At 37.6% G+C, this 17,889-nt stretch overlaps 1 protein-coding gene across 6 annotated transcripts in view; it reads right to left on the reverse strand.

The window, feature by feature from the left end:
* Positions 1-17,889, reverse strand: part of SNED1 (sushi, nidogen and EGF like domains 1) — a 79,655-nt gene that overhangs the window by 25,924 nt on the left and 35,842 nt on the right. For all 6 annotated transcript variants that reach the window (XR_009155656.1, XM_058187542.1, XM_058187540.1 and 3 more), the window contains exons 4-15: positions 17,483-17,645; positions 15,197-15,322; positions 14,880-14,993; positions 14,202-14,315; positions 13,849-13,962; positions 13,556-13,672; positions 6,313-6,438; positions 4,569-4,673; positions 3,611-3,724; positions 2,591-2,710; positions 1,532-1,648; positions 1,334-1,450 (exon numbers count right to left, since the gene is read on the reverse strand). Coding sequence is in view for 5 of the 6 variants with exons in the window: in XM_058187542.1 (XP_058043525.1) it covers positions 1,334-1,450; positions 1,532-1,648; positions 2,591-2,710; positions 3,611-3,724; positions 4,569-4,673; positions 6,313-6,438; positions 13,556-13,672; positions 13,849-13,962; positions 14,202-14,315; positions 14,880-14,993; positions 15,197-15,322; positions 17,483-17,645 (1,447 nt within the window). In the remaining variant the exon portion in view is untranslated. The remainder of the gene's footprint in view (positions 1-1,333; positions 1,451-1,531; positions 1,649-2,590; positions 2,711-3,610; positions 3,725-4,568; positions 4,674-6,312; positions 6,439-13,555; positions 13,673-13,848; positions 13,963-14,201; positions 14,316-14,879; positions 14,994-15,196; positions 15,323-17,482; positions 17,646-17,889) is intronic.

A 17,889-nucleotide genomic window follows, 5' to 3' on the forward strand; every position in this document is an offset into this window, starting at 1 on the left:
TATAAAGTGCGCAGTCTTGAAGTGCCAATCAAGTTCCAGTGAAAGACCACTCAGAACTTATATCCAGTTGAATTTAATGGGACATAAGACCCAAAATGTATGTATATGGCTGAAAATTTCCTGTGCTGCTTTCAAGAAAATAATGATCATAACACTGAGGAAGAAAGATCAATAGCAGAACAGAACAGGATAGAATATTAAAGACCTTTTTGAAAAAAGTGAACTTTTTTGAATGGAATCCAGGTTGTTTGAGAGATATAAGATGCAAAAGATTAAGGCCCACATATTATCTTAAAAATATATTAAGAGGTGAACACAGTTACATTAGCCAAGCTTCAGCTTGTTCGATCTCTTGACTCTCTTCGATGCAGATGTCATTAATTTTATCAAAGAGATTAATTATGTACTGTAGGCAAGAGTTGTTAAACTATTTCTTCACAGAAATAGTTTCTTTACACAGACAGCATGAAAGCTAATAAAGCTTTTGAACATAACCTTTCCCTCACTTTTTCATCTGCTTTTATTTTAATGTAACTTTCAGGGGATTAGAAGCCAAAAGTAAAGGATGTTGAAACTGTAGTTCAGCCACAACTAAAGGGATGTACTCTGCCTTCTGGATTAAGAAGAGCTAAACTGTTATTCAAAGGCTTATCACATTTTTCTAAAAGTTACAATGAATGCCATTTTATAATATCCTCTCTTACTGTTGATAATGAGCAGTGGTAGCGCAATGGTTAGAGTACAATACTGTAGGCTACTTCTGTTGACTGCTGGCTGCCTGAAATTTGGCAGTTCAAATCTCACCAGGTTGACCCAGCCTTCCATCCAGTGGTGGGATGCTACCAGTTCACCCTGAATTGGGTGAACTGGTAGCGGAGGCAGCAGAAGGCTCCACCCACCCGCCTGGTCATCTCTGCGCATGCGCAAAAGCTCATGCTTATGAGCAGAAGCGTCGTGCATGCATGTGCACACACGTCCACGAGCGAACCAGTAATAGCCAAAATTGAAACCCACTACTGCTTCCATCCTTCCGAGGTGGGTAAAATGAAGAGCCAAATTATTGGGGCCAATATAGTGACTCTGTAAACTGCTTAGAGAAGGCTGTAAATCACTGTAAAGCAGTATATAAATCTAAGTGCTATTGCTATAATTATTTTAAATACTAATGCAAAATGGGTACTTCCTTAGCTTTATTCTTTGGGGATAGAAACACCTGCTGCTTAATGAATGAAGAACCCAACCACAAAACTCTTGGCCAGCCCAAAGGCTACATGCAAAGTCTTTGGATTCACAATTATCCTCCAATATGCAAAGATCCCTCCTATGCCAATACCTATTTCGCAGTGCCGTCCAGTGTATCCAGGCAGGCAGTCACATTTGTACTTGCCAATATAATGGAAACAAGTGCCCCCATTATGACAAGGCCCTGAGGTACAAGGATCAGGTTTACCTATAAGAATAGAAGATTTAAGTCACAGAGTATACAACTGCAAAGCATTTCAAGGAGACAAAATGGTATGTCATTGAGTACCTATCTCGCAGTGTTTCCCTGTAAAGCGGTAGGGACAGGTGCAGTGGTATTCCCCATCTGATTCCTTACAGGTCCCTCCATTGCGGCAGGGTCCAGAGCTGCACAATTTGGGTCTTGCTGGCAAGAGAAAAGTAATAATACTTGCTATGTGCCCTTTGAAAATAAACCCTACACCCCATGCAAATGGGATGAAAGCCGTAGTCTGTTCATTCCTTGTCTAGACCTTTCATCACATTAAACCGATTCCTAAACTTCCAACAACCAATCCACAGATACAGATTATGAATAAATTAAAGCTAGAACACCAAATACTTTGCCAAAACCAATTTCTGCTATGAATAATATTCACAAATATTGCTAAGCCAAGCTTTGTATTAAGAAGGGGTTGTTGAACAAGCTGGCATTAGACAAAAAGGAGAAGGGAAAAGTCTCATGGAGCATGTGGGGACACCTAGTTTAATAACTGTCTGCAACTTCTTAAAGGGATGGGGTCTTGTGAGACTGTCTGCTGACAGTCTCACAAGTGCTTGATTGAAGTGCTTGATTTAAGGAATTGCAGTACTCTGCATGTTCCCACGAATGTTCCAAATTATCTTCAATACAGATTGTCCACATAAAACCATATGTTTTCCACTTCCAAATAAACACTTCCCAGTCAATTTGAGGAATTCCGGGAGATGAAGTCCACATATGCTAAAGTTGCCAAGATTGAGAAAGACTAACCTGATAATTCTTTCTTAGATAAGATGTTAAGACCCACCAAACTCCAAAATGTACTATCTTCCAAGGGCCAATGAATTGGGTACTTATTGATACAGACATACTAAGAAAGGATCCCATAATGAATGTTCTAACAAGAGAATACTTCTTCAATGGTCTCACCCAACTTTGGCTGGCCATAGAATGAACCATGCACTAGTTCAGTCATATGAGAGAAAAAAACACCAATCCTTGCAATCAGTTTCTCACCCAATCCTGTTCTGGGTGAAAAGGTTGTCTCTCATCAAAGCAGGTTTGAGAATGTAGATTCTGTTCAACCACCTCTGTGTTGTCAAGTACCTTTCTCACAATATTTTCCAGTGAAGCCTCGGGGACAGTCACAGGTGTAGGAGTCTTCATGAGCATCACAAGATCCACCGTTCAGGCAGGGCTCTGAGTCACATGGAGAGGGTGGCTCAGCTGCAAAAGCAGACATGGCCTCACATGGGCTGATGCTAAATGAAAAACCCACCTGCCCCATGGAGATGAGCTCAATTAAATGACATGGAAAAATAGGACACATCTCTTTGAATTCAGATGCCCATGGATATTCTAAGCCAGGGGTGTCAAACTGGCAGCACATGGGCTGGATGCGTCATGCACAGGTCATGCCCACCCAGCTCCTCGAAGGGGAAAAACATCGCAAAATATCAAGTGACAGCAATGTGACACGGCGAGTTTGACACCTGTGTTCCAGGCCATGCATCCTGGAATTGCAGACATAAGAATGACATCATCTTAAATATACACAGGTCAAGATGGAGGTGTGGTTGGAGATTTTGCAATACTCTAGAGAGTGATGGCTAACTTTTTTCCCATATTGCATGGCTGAGAAAAAAAGCACCCTATTCGCTGATAATATTAATATATTATATTAATATATTAATATTCACTTTAAAGGGCCTGATGCCAAGAAAATGTCAATCTCAAAGGAGGATTATTTTTTGAAAGATATAGCAGGTTCTCCTTCCTACTATTCACAAAGCCCAAACTTAACAGCCCACTTGATATTCTCCCCAATTTTATATCATTTACAAGAGAAAGTATAATTTGCGTGAGCAGCATAATCAACAACAAAGATGGTACAAGTCACTTGCACATTATTTTCCCACACTACCATGTCACTTGCATGTTCCTTATAAATTATATTGCACTTCTCAAGATTGCATTTCTCCCGCCTTCATTTTTAAACCTATCCCTTAACCTTCACTAACCAGGCTCACTCTTGATTGGCATCATTATATGAAATTCTCCCCTCTTCCCTATCATGTTTCTTATAATCAGGACACACTCTAATCCTCTGAAACTTTTTTTACTTACTGTGATTAGTGCCATAATCTGTATGGCACACACAAAGGTAACTGCCATCATACTCCATACAATAACCCCCATCAGGGCACTGGGTGTTCATATTGCAAGGTGTAGTAGTCACTTCTGCAATAGAGCAAAAGCACATATAGGGTGATTTCTTATTACAAAACTGAGCACGCTACAGATGCGCTTTATAATGATGAGAAATGTCACCCATTAGACTCAGCAGGATCAATTATCCAGCTCAGGGAAAGTTATCTTCTTTACTTACAAAGCAAGGAGATATAGGACACACAAGAGAAGAAGCAGTGCTGCATGGCATAAAATTATCTTCCCTAGACTAACTCTTCATCTTAGTCAGATTATCAGTCACTGGCTTGATCTGTATCCAAAATAACTTGAGGGTATCAGCTATAGATACAGACTCAGATCATTACTTGTGGCCAACACAAATTTAGACTGTTAGCTTGGTTCTTGGTGCTTTCAGTGATCATATGCCAGGGAGTGGCTCTGAAGAAATCAAAACATTGGTTGGGCAGTTATGTAAAAAGAGTTCTGCCCATGTTCACAAATGGAAATGTCAGTCAGAAATGTCAGGATAGCTGAGGTGGGATCAATGTGAAATCATCTAAGATCACTAAACAAAGGCAAACAATAAACTTTAAATGGGCAACTAGTATAGTATCTTTCATGCCCAGAGCAGCCTTGTTTGAGTGCAGAAGTATTGAAAAGCGATAGGTCTGATCCTAATTCATAAATGAAGAAAATTAGATAACATTGAACTAATCAATCCATAATCAAATCCACTATGGATATATGGATAAAATAGGAGTTTGAATGTGTAGAGAAATCATACATGCTACCTTGCATGCCATGATAGGGAGATAAAAATCAAAATGTAATTAATTACAAAGTGAGATAATTTCAGGCCATCCTGACTGGCAAATCTTCCAAACCTTTTTCTTACCAAATTCACAGAGAAGCCCAAAATATCCAGGTGGGCAATGGCACACAGTGATATTTCCATCCAGGCACTTTCCTCCATTTCGACACTCGCAGTCATCTGAGAGTTCTGCAAAAATTTGAGGGAGGGAGGAAGAATGTTGAGGAGGACAAATTAGACTCATCTGAGCCAGCAAATCTGAGCCTTCATTAATCTATTTCCAGTAACCAAAGCAGGATGATGTAGCCTGCTGAGAGGAAATATCAGAATTAGAGCTGGTTATGTATCTTATGAAGAACTTTTACTTCCTTTTCTCATAACATCCGTTATTTTCTTTAATTAATATCCAAGCAATGGCAAATTACAAACCAGCTGTACTCCCCACAGGAGTAATCACACTTTACCTATTAAATGCTCCCTTGTGGTGGTATCTGCCCTTGGTTCAACAATTCTAATGAGCCTTATTGTTTTTGTTTTTTAATACAGCAGACACTGCCTATTCTGTTCCTAGAAGATGGTATGAGAAATAATTAGTACCTGTAAGCTTAAGAGTGGGAAAAGCTTAATGAACATAAATGAGGTCAACAGGAGATACAGAGAGTATGAAAGAAATTCGTTCTCCAGAAACTGGAGAAAAAAAATGGCCCTGGATAATAGGCATTAAAATAAGAATTAGCAACACATGATGGGAGCTGATTCTTTTCTCTGTGTAACAAGGACAGGTAAACCTATCTAGTGCTGAAAGCCTTTACTTTACATCAGCCAGAGTCCTCTTTAACCGTACCACCAACTTTAATATGGCCGCTGCTGAAAACCAATGATACATTTTCCTACATTTTTAGGCAGAAATACTGGTGATGGTGGTAAAAGTGTAAGGCTTAAAACAGACTTTATATAGTTAAATAAAAATCTCAAATTCCACCAGTGAAATGTTAAAATCCTGCTTACAATCTGTTACTGCAGGCCTGTCCCCTGTATGAGGCTTCGCTACTAAAAATTGATGGAATTTTTTGAATCAACATTTCTTGATCTGAGCAACTTTTAAGATTTGTGGACTTTAAGTCTCAGAATTCCCCAACCAGCATACTGACTGGGGAATTCTGGGAATTAAAATCCACAGGTCTTAAAGTCACTTAGACAGCAATATACTGAACGTACAAAGATCAAATTTTTTTCTGGTTTTATGCTGCGCTCACATTTGGCTCACACTTTAATCCCCAGTTTGAAATGATGAATACCCCAAATTTGCAAGTCTTTTGAAATAAATTTGACATCAGAAAAACGTTATAAACCTCTTTATTCTGAAAATTCTGAGAGCAGAGTTCAAGCAAGGAGGTATGATGGCCATGACACAAACTTAAAATAGTAGCTACTGCACCATACATCTAACTCTGAAGTCATGTCACTATCTTCCATGTCATCAGTACCACCACATGCAAATGAAGACATCAATCCCATTATTAGTTTGCTAACTATGTCAATATTTTCTTTTGCAAATTCCTGATAGGATCTTATTATTACTGATAAATCTAAAACAACAGGGAGTTTAATGAGGTTGGAGAAAGTATTAATAGTAATTTTTCAAGAGCTAGAACCTGCATAGATACAATCACTTTGAAAAAGAAAACAAATGAAAACAATTTGTTTTCCTCAAGTTACCCAACGAGACTGCAGTGTTCCATTGCTAATTTAGAAATAAATGTATACAGGCATGAATCTCAAGGAGAGCATAAACATTTTGTTTAGTGTGCTTGACTCCAATACTTACTATCTCTGCAGTCAGTGCCTGCGTATCCTTCTGCACATTCACAAACATAACCTTGACTGCTTTCAAGACATGTGCCCTCATTCTGGCATGGATTGGAGCGACAGGCATTAGACATTCTAGGGCCACCTAAAAAACATCAGTAAAGGACTCATGAAAATATATAAAAAGAGATACATTTCTGTAGCACAAAAAACAATATTAGAACATCTTCTCAGTATCAAATATAGAAGCTGGTCTTTATCTATAGAATTCTACATGACATTTGGCCTGATTACTTTTGGGACTACCTATCTCTCATAGTCTCCTTCATAGATTACTGCTTTGTCGTGGCGAAGGAGCTTGCATAGCTCAATGAAGCTATGAGCTATGCCGTGCAGGGACACCCAATATGGGCAGGTCATAGCAGAGAGCTCTGACAAAACGTGATCCACTGGAGAAGGAAATGGCAACCCACTCCAGTATCTTTGCCATGAAAACCCCGTGGACAGTACCAAAAGGAAAAAAAATATGACGCTGGAAGATGAGCTCCTCAGGTCGGAAGGTGTCCTATATGCTGGAGAAGAGCAGAGGGCTGGTACTAGTAGCACCAAAAAGAGATGACAAGACAGAACATTGACATCTTAGGAATCAGTGAACTAAAATCAACAGGAATGAGTGAATTTATTTCAGATTACCATCAGGTATACTACTGCAGGCAAGAATACCTCAGAAGAAATGGAGTAGCCTTCATAGTCAATAAAAGAGTAGGAAAAGCAATACTGGGATACAATCCTCAAAATGACAGAATGATCTCAGTTTGAGTCCAAGGCAAACCATTCAATATCACAGTAGTCCAAGTCTATGCCCCAACCACTGGTGCTGAAGACGATGAAATTGACTGGTTCTATGAAGCCCTATAGCACCTTATAGAATTAACACCAAAAAACGATGTCCTTATCATCATGGGGGATTGGAATGCTAAAGTAGGAAGCCAAAAGATAACTGGAATAACAGGCAAGTTTGGCCTTGGAGTAAAAAATGAAGCAGGGCAAAGGCTGCTAGAATTTGGTCAAGAGAATACGATGGTCATAACAAACAATCTTTTCTAACAACCCAAGAGACGACTCTACACATGGATATCACCACATGGTCAACACAGAAATCAGATTCACTATGTGCAGCCAAAGATGGAGAAGCTCTATACAGTCAGTAAAAACAAGACCAGGAGCTGACTGTGGCTCAGATCATGAGCTTCTTGTTGAAAAATTTAGACTTAAATTGAAGAAAGTAGGGAAAAGCACTAGGCCACTCAGGTATGAACTAAATCACATCCCTGATGAATATACAGTAGAGGTGACAAATAGATTTAAGGAATTAGATCTGATAGACAGAGTGCCTGAAGAACTATGGGCGGAGGTTCGCAACATTGTACAAGAGGTAGCAACTAAAACCATCCCAAAGAAAAAGAAAGGCAAGAAAGCAAAATGGCTGTCTGAGGAAGCTTTGCATATAGCTGAGGAAAGAAGGGAAGTGAAAGGCAAGGGAGAAAGAGAAAGACACACCCAATTGAATGCAGAATTCCAGAGAATAGCAAAGAGATAAGAATGCCTTCTTAAATGAACAGTGCAAAAAAATAGAAGAAAACAATAGAATAGGAAGGACCAGAGATCTCTTCAAGAAAATTGAAGATATGAAGGGAATGTTTCATGCAAAGATGGGCATGATAAAGGACCAAAATGGCAGGGACCTAACAGAGGCAGAAGAGATTAAGAAGAGGTGGCAAAATTACACAGAAGAACTATACAAGAATGATCTTAACATCCTTAATAACCACAATGGGGTGGTCACTGACCTCGAGCCAGACATCCTATAATGTGAAGTCAAATCAGCCTTAGGAAATCTGAGCAACAACAAAGTTAGTGGAGGTGGTAGTATTCCAGCTGAGCTATTCAAAATCTTAAAAGATGATGAAGTAAAAATGCTACACTCAATTTGCCAGCAAATTTGAAAAACTCAACAGTGGCCACAGGATTGGAAAAGGTCAGTTTACATTCCAATTCCAAAGAAAGGCAGCGCCAAAGGGTGATCAAACTATTGCACCATTGCACTCATTTCACATGCTAATAAGGTTATGCTTAAAATCCTACAAGCTAGGCTCCAGCAGTATGTGGATCAAGTACTATCAGAACTACAGGCAGGATTTTGAAGAGGCAGAGGAACTAGAGATCAAATTGCTAACATATGCTGGATCATGGAGAAAGCTAGGGAGTTCCAGGAAAACATCTACTTCTGCTTCATTGACTATGCTAAAGCCTTTGATTGTGTGGATCACAAAAAATTGTGGCAAGTTCTTAAAAAGATGGGAGTACCAGACCATCTTATTGATGGTCTCTTGAGAAATCTATATGCTGGTCAAGAAGTAACAGTAAGAACTGGACATAGAACCACTGATCAGTTCAAATTTGGGAAAGGAGTCCGGCAAGGCTGTATACTGTAACCCTGCCTATTTAACTTATATGCAGAGCACATCATGAGATGAATCAAAAATTGGAATTAAGATTGCCGGGAGAAATATCAACAACCTCAGATACGGAGATGATACCACTTTAATGGCAGAAAGGAAGAGGAACTAAAGAGCCTCTTGATGTGGGTGAAGAAGGAGAGTGCAAAAGTTGGCTTGAAACTCAACATTAAGAAAACTAAGATCATGGCATCTGGACCTCTCAATTCCTGAGAAATAGAGGGGGAAGAAATGGAGGTAGTGACAGATTTTACTTTCCTGGGCTCCAAGATCACCGCAAATGGGGACTGCAGCCAAGAAATTAAAAGACGCTTGCTCCTGGGGAGGAAAACTATGGCAAATCTAGACAGCATACTAAAAAGCAGAGACATCACCCTGCCAACAAAAGTGCATATAGTCAAGGCTATGGTTTTCCCAGTTGCAATGTATGGCTGTGAAAGTTGGACCAGAAGGAAGGCTGAGCACCAAAGAATTGAGGCCTTTGGACTAAGGTGCTGGAGAAGACTCCTGCAAGTCCCTTGGACTGCAAGGCGATCAAACTGGTCAGTCCTAGAGGAGATCAACCCTGATTGCTCTTTAGAAGGCCAGATCCTGAAGATGAAACTCCAATACTTTGGCCACCTAATGAGAAGGAAGGACTCACTGGAGAACAGCCTAATGCTAGGAAAGATTGAGGGCAAAGGAAGAATGGGACGACAGAGAACGAGGTGGCTGGATGGAATCACTGAAGCAGTAGGCATGAGCTTAAATGGACTCCAGAGGATGGTAGAGGACAGGAAAGCCTGGAGGAACGTTGTCCATGGGGTTGCGATGGGTTGGACATGACTTCGCAACTAACAACAACAACAAAAATATCTCATAGTATCCACCCACCCAATCACATCTTGCAGGGTTGATGTGCTTCATCTTCTTTCAATTAAACAATGTCATCTATAGGACTGTTAAACACCTTACATAGTTGTATTTTGTGAGATGGATGGCTATATAAATTAAATAAATAAATCTGATCAATAAATAAAAGTGCTTTGCTTTAGCACCTGGCTCCTTGCTGGTATTTTGCACAGTCTTGAGGACATTGTTGCCTGGTTTCTGCCATATTTTCTTTGTTTTTATTACTGCATTATTTTATTGTTCTGTATATATTTATCTGGGAACCACTCAGTTGGATTGTATAAAAATTTCTTTCATTAAATACACCTCCTTCTCTTGATATTCTACAGGGAGGACAAATGAGAAGTAAACACAGGTAACTTTAGAAAATCTAGCATCCCCAAAATGTAGGCTCTCAAGTCAAGAGGCAGTTCCTGTATGTCCAGTTTTACATATCAACACTTCTTTACCACCACATAGTTATTAGGAGGACCTACATAAAGTGCAAAAAATCCAGTCACTTGTAAGCATAAGGATAAGATAATGGATGGAAAGTTCTGCCCAAGAGGATGATTCTACCTTCTTAACAAGGGCTACCTCAAATAATTTGGCCACAAGACTAAAAGTATCTGAAATTAATCTAGTTTGATACCAAGAATTTTCTTTTCACAAAGCTAATCAACAGAATAAGTCCTTGACATATAATCACAATTGTGACTACGGTACAAAGTCTTCGGGAGAAGGGCGGTATAGAAATCAAATAAATAAATAAATAAATAAATAAATAAATAAATAAATAAATAAATAAATAAATAAATAAATAAATAAATAAATAAATAAATAAATAAATAATTAAGCAGCACGGTTGTTGAGGCAGCACATGACTGCACCCAATTTTAAGGCCTTTTTGACATGATAGTTAAGTGAACCACCATGATTGTTGAGCAAGACACAATGCAATTGTGATTTGTGACTTTCCCTGCTTTTGTTTGATTTTGATTTTGTTTGTTGGAAACCAGATGGGAAGTTCCAATGATGTGACTGCAAGGATCCTGCAACTATTGTACTGTAAATGTGAGCTAGTTGCCAAGCATTAAAGCACAATCACACAATCATGTGGATGGTACAATTGTTGTAACTCTGAGGATGGGTCATAAATTGTTTTTGCAGTGCTGTCATAACTTTGAACCATTGTTAAAGAAATGGTTGTTAAGTTGAGAACTACCTGTAACTCCTAAATGGATTTTAAGGTGTGATCTGTGAATCAATTTCCACAATGATTTTTAAATAATTGCTCTATTATTACAGACTTTCCTTGGATTCTGGTATCCTTTTTAGTTGTGGTTGGCTGGGAAAAACAAAACCTTTTCAGGTTTATAATACTAATATTATTACAGATATTTTTTACAACAATAAAACTAATAAAAAGAAAATAATAAAAAGAAAAAATAGACGCACATAAAATAGAGAATATAGAAATATAGAAAAGAAATATAAGAATAAGGAAAAAATATATAAAGAAGTGACTTCCCATTTCATCACAAGAGTAAACAATTTAGTAACGTACTATCTTGACTTAAAATACAACAAATGATCTTTTTTCCACATATCCCATCTTTATTAAAAAAAATACATTAAAAAGTCATCATTTCAATCCTGATGTCAGCAAATATCAATTAAGGCTTACCAGAGATAACATTTTAACCTTGATCAAATAAATCAATGTTATATTCCTTCCTTTTATATTTAACCATTTTCTTTAATCCCTTCAAAATGCCCTAGAACATTTTTTTAATTTTTTGTCTCTCCTTACAAAATTCTTTAAAGCTTTAACAAGCCTCTTCTGTAAATACTATATAGTGTAAATGAATTTATCCAGATTACTCTCTTGATTTGTTATTTATATAACCCTTTTCATTATTACGACATCAGCTGGTTTCTTTTGCAATATTTTTTCCATGTCATTCTTATAACATATCATTTTTAAATTCCCTTTTAAACCAGTCTCAATCATGTCAGGTAATACTTGTTCCTCTTCTATAGCATATTTTCAAAACAGTCTATCTACAGTGGCAGACATTTTTAAAATTAACTTCTGAGTCCATTCTTCAAAAATAATCTTCAATATGCCCAGTGTTAAAATAGTTTTCTTCATTCAGTATTAGTAAGTGTAAATGTTCTTCTCATTTAATTGTGATCCTTAGTTCTTTCTGGTTTCTCTAGTGTCCAATTTTTAAACTATTATCTTATTATTTCATTTAAGAATTCAAAACAAAAGCATTTTTCAACGGCAAGAATTTTTGATAATTAATTCCAAAATCTTAATTTAAATTTATCTGGATCCTTAGTCCATTTGTAACTTTCTAAAATAAAAGTTCTAATTACCTTTTTCTATTTATTTTAGAAAAAAAATCTAAATCCTTAAACATGTATTTAAATTTTCTTTTGGCAAGGATTGAAGGAAACTCATCTGGTGTTTTCAGACTTGTCAATCCAAAAGTTCCGAATACCTGAAAAGTAATTAATTGCCAATTTCTGAAAGTGATTAGAAAAAGAAATATGTGAACTCAGTGTCCCTTTAAAGGTGCTGAATATGGTTGGAGAAAGATGGCTATTCCATTATCTCCCGATCTTGAAATCTGCCAGAGACTGCTGTCTTGGGGCTTCCTCATGTGCAGCAACTATCTGGAACACTTGTAGACAATTCTCAAGCCCTCTTTATGTTTGCAGAAGAATTGTGAAGAACTGGTCTCCTTGCCAGCTCTTTATTTTGCCAGCTTTTCAGTTCTGCTTTCTGCAGCACTGACTTCAGTTTGCCATTTCTTCCCCAGAAGTGGCCTTTTCAGTTGTCATCCCCAAATCGTAGAATTTAGCTACTCATTATGGTTTAATAGTTCTGTTTTAAATATTTTACTCTTTATATATTCTATTGATTGATGGTGTTTTAATGGTTTTGTATCTAAATACTCTCTGGTGTAATGTTAATTAGAACTATATTTAAGAACTGAAATAAAAAAGTTATAGTCTGGATGCCAATGTTCTTTCCATCAGAAAAAATGGTAAGGTATACTAGTAGCTCTGTACCATCAGGAGAACGACAGATTCCTTTCTTCTTATAAAGGTTTTTTTTAAAAAAAATGATCAGGTAACACATGCCTTACTATGCAAGTTCAAAGAGGGCCATGAACATCAGGACTAAAGTCTAGTAAGCATACATTTATTTATTTATTTATTTTGTCACACAGTATATATAAGCATAAGCATGAAGTAACTATATAATATATAAGCATATATATGAGTATAAGTATGTAATAACTATATTAATTGGATATAACGAAAGGAAACAATAGGACAGGAACGGTAGGCATGCTTGTGCTCTATATGCATAGGGAGACTCCTTCCCAAAACACACTTCCATACGGTAAAATGTCACTGAGCTCTTAAAATACTCACCTTGTACCACTTAAGACTACTTCAAAGCTTCATTAAAAACTAGGAGCTTGGGATAAGAGCAATGAATTCTTTTATGCAAAGTTTAAGTAAAGTGACTAGTTCACTCTAAGCATGGATCCAAGCAAGTATGTCTGGAGCGTGATTACTTATACTGAGAGTTACTTAACCCCAGCCAACCCTCTGGTCAAAACAAGCTCCCCGTCCTTGAGCTGTAATTGTTTAACGAATATTAGATGAGGAAACACAATTGCCATTTTCCAAAAGTAAACTAGAGAAGAAGCTGAACAATTTGAATGTCAAAAATAACCAGTCGCTAGATTAAAAAAAAACAGTGGAGAGCATTCTACGTGAGCAGAATGTATAGGGGCAGTGTTGAACTACACATTTTTCCCTTTAGAGAAAACAGATAAATATACTCACCATATTGGCAATTGTTCCCATAGTAGCCTGGTGAGCATGTGCAGACATAGCGCCCTGGGCGAATATAGTTGCACATCTGCCGATTCCTGCAATTTCTACCCTCACAGGTTGAAGGATCTAGAATGAAGAGGAGGGAGCCTCAGTATACATCAATGAAGCTGAATAATTGAAGATAACACATACAAGGATGGCTCTAAGCCCGAGTGCCTGAAAGTAGCAAAGAAAGAGAAAGAACAATAAAGACTAGCTTGGTAGGAAGAAGGATGCCATCATGCAGTTATAAAATCAGGCACCTATTTCACAATGCTGTCCAGTAAAAGGTGTTGCACAGGAACAAGTATAGTTGTTGACAAGATCCATACATTGCCCACCATTCAGACACGGGCTGGACTCACATTCATTTATTTCTGCAGAGAAAAGAAAGAACAAAAATCTGAAGTCTGAAATGAAGCTATAGTGTTCGTTTAATATAAAACTTTACTGCTCAAACACTTTAAGTTCTGTTATTCATAAACAGGGAATTAACTCATTAAATAAACAGAAGTACTTATTAACATAGAACAGAAACAAACAGTGCAATTGCTGTCAGATGAGCAGGAGATTAAATGGTGATTACATTAAATACACATGCTTATTTTTGGCTCACCTATTTCACAGTCTTCTCCAGTATAACCTGGCTGACAAAGGCAGACAGCTGTTGTGTTAGTTATTTGGCACTCCCCACCGTTCTGGCATTCTTTGGTTTTACATGGCGACTCCTCTATTATATTTCAAGAACAACAACAACAAAAAGGAAAATTAAATTATGACGTTAAGATATTTTTTTTCACTGAAAAAAAACCCATACAAGCTATAGAATCTCTCAGTTTCTGAATATGCACACAGCCCAGCTATTTAAATTAGCATTATTTCTTGTTTAATGGAAGATAAATAAATTGTAATGAAAATTATACGGAAGGGAAATATGGGGAGTTTCACGGTAGCCATACCTATCTATTTTATCTGGGGCACATGCTTCCATTTCATCTCTTTAGTCATCCTAGCTGGGCATTCTGAGAAGTGTAATCCAACACCTCTGGAGATACCCTGTCAGTAGAGCACATTCTTTCCTAAAATTAAAGTAATTGCCACAAACAAGTTCTGCTATGACTTTGTCTTTGTTATGTGTCTAATTAATCTGCTTTCCGCTTAGGCAAAAAGTCAGTTAAAAAAGGTAAAGCACAAAAATTAAATGCTAAATACTATTAACAGTAAACTCATAATCACATCTTCTCCTTAGATTGGTTATTGGATTGTGTCTTTGCTCTTACACAATATTTCTCACCAATTTCACATGTAGCTCCTTTAAATCCTGGTGGACACCAACAGCTGAAGCTGTTGATGCCACTGATACAAGATGCTTTATTATGACATGGATTGGAAGCACACTCATCCACATCTGGAAGAGAAAATGAGAGGTGCTATGGTTAGGATTTACTCAGATACTCAATTCCTCTTTCCCCAGGGAGAAAAAAAAATAATCTATAGATCTATAAATTTATATTACCTAAAATAAGTAGCTGTATAAGGTCTAATTTGCGGCTGAAATAGTTTATGATAGTTGCTCCGTACAATTGTGCACAGCAGACAAGCAGGACTCACCAATTTGGCATTGTTTTCCAGTGAAACCAGCGAGACAAGAACAAGTGTATGAAGGGTTCCCTGTGATGCAGTCCTCAATACATTTTCCTCCATTCAAGCAAGGACGAAGTGTCAGACACACTGAAGCTGCATGAAGAAATAAACCCACTATTCAATAGCTGGAAGCATGCTCAGACAGATGTTAGACGATGTGGCAACAGAAGTATTAGACTAATCCAACTTCCTTTGTTCTTGTAGATCAGGGCTGTCAAACTCCCAGCCTATGGGCTGGATGGGTCATGCACTGGCCAGGCCCATGCCTGGTTTAGTGAAAGGGAAAAAATTCCCGATACATCACGTGACGCTGCCGTGATGACGTGAATTTGACATCCCTGTTGATGATTCTCTATAATGAACTTAGATCACCAATGTGCAGAAGTATCATATTTGTTTCAAAACCACACAATGTAATGTACTTCATCCACATTTAAACTGGTTTGAAATTGGTTTAAAAAATTAGTTTAAAGACAGAAAGTTGGTTTTCCTTGCTTCAGTTGTCCATGCCAGTACTTTTACTGATATACATAGAAGTTTTACAATCTTTTTGAAAATCTAGATAATGACATTAATATCTCTATAGAGATTCAGCCTTTTATTAAGTGAACTTTTTTTATTATTAAATCATTTTTACAGAAAAATATTTTTGATCAATTCTACAATCTACATGGCATCTCTTTGCTTTTTGCTATATTGTAATACTTTTATAGCAATCTCAAGAGTTAAGAACTACATCAATATCAATAAATTTCCCATTGATAAAAGAATTTTGGCAACATTATTAATATTTTTAACACAATTATGTGTTCAAGGAAATAAAAAAGAGGCAGAGAAAATCAGCTACTAAACCTCTAGAATTGTTTGGAAATCAGGGAGTGGGAGAAGGAAGACAGCTCCAGAGATGCATATCTCGAAGATGAACAGTTACGTTTAAATTAAGAATGAAGAGTTAGAAGAGAAATCATTTAACTCTTAGAAGCCAAAGATTGGGAAAAACTGAATGCATGTTTTTATCTAGAAACCATGCAGACCCTGCAAAACTGATGGTCACAGATTGTGGGAGGTTTTAATTTTTGAACAGAACCTCAGCATTACAGTAGAATAATATCTGGCATGATGGATAGCTTTTAGTGATGGTTTTAGCCAATCCCTGGGGGAGGTTTAATTTCACTTCCCATATGGATTTGCAAACATATCTGCTAGTAACCTCAGAGCCCCACACATTAAACATTTTGCAACTAAACCTGGGATAGAATCTAATGTATCCATTTGGATATTACACAGGGATTACACCTTCCAGAGTTCCAGCTATTAAACTTGTAGAATAATCTGGCAACTGTAGTCTTATCAGATTCAGGACATCAGATTGGAGAAAACTGGCATACATCTGGGACCAAGTCCTATCAAACATGATTGAATTAATTTAAGAAAACATTATGGATTTATGCTTGCAATTATGCTTGGATTTATGATTGTATGGAATTAATTTACAGTTTAAGAGTCTTTAGTCTTTTTCTAAACCAACAGCTTTGACACGTAAGAAGAACTAATGAGAAGACTTGAGTTCTAAACACCATGAACCTCAATAGGTAATTGGGGCCCAATTTCTATCAACTCAACAGGAGAGGAAAGCACCATAGATGCCACTTTTAGCTCATGGTTGAGATGAATATCATGATATGAAGTGTAACAAGCAGAGTATTAACTAAGAAGAAACTAGCTTTCCCTCATCTTCCAAAAAAATTCAGTGTTAAAATGAGGGAATCTAGGATTTACTTGAGAATATAGCAAAGGCAGTAAGCATGGATGAATTTGTTCTCTGACTTTTGTTGGGGAAGATGGAATCTTCTTAATTTCAGGATCATTATCCTTTCATATAAAGACCTGCTTTTCTCAAAGGTATTCTGTTTATGTCTTATTTCTACTTGTTTCATTCTCAAGAAATAATTAAGTAGCTCTTAATCAGCCAGAAGAGATCTACAGCCACCAAGGAATTCAGTCTGAGTAGCACAGCCATAGCCCCCACATTTATAACTTGCAGAGTTTCAGCATCAGTACATCCCATGTCTTGCTAACCATATTTATTATACAGCATTAATGTAACAATTCAGTAAAGTATTCAGATGTTTATGTGCCACTCACAACTGCTCCTATTGCATGGCTGCCACCCTTCATAAAACTTTCACAGGGACAAAGAGAAGGGCTGGAAGAATTGGTTGCATTAAATAAACCTAACTGCTGTCCTCTTACTTGTGTTGTTGCAGCCCCCCACTTGCACCTGGGCATCATCGATTCTGAATACCCAGCGCCCGGGGATACCCACATTTGTCGTCATCTCCACGTCGACAATGTCATCAGTGCGGGATCCGGGGATGTTAAAATACCGTTTTCCATCACCGGCATTGAAACCTGCCTAGAAGACAAGGGCAGAGACTGAAACCTCTTGCTGGGGAAAGCAGGGCAGCTGTGGGGAAATGCAAGTGACTTCTCTCTTCCACCATGCCCAGTGCCCTGCAGAGGAATGGACTGCAAGAACATAAGGAAGGGAAGCATCCAATTTCCCTGAATGTTGTTTTGTGTTTCTGCTTCCCATCTAAATAGCCACTATTTTGCATAGGAAGCATTAGCAATCTCACAATACAACTCCTCTGATCCCT

The sequence above is a fragment of the Ahaetulla prasina genome, chromosome 6 (assembly GCF_028640845.1).
Source record: "Ahaetulla prasina isolate Xishuangbanna chromosome 6, ASM2864084v1, whole genome shotgun sequence".
Taxonomy (NCBI): Eukaryota; Metazoa; Chordata; class Lepidosauria; order Squamata; family Colubridae; genus Ahaetulla; species Ahaetulla prasina.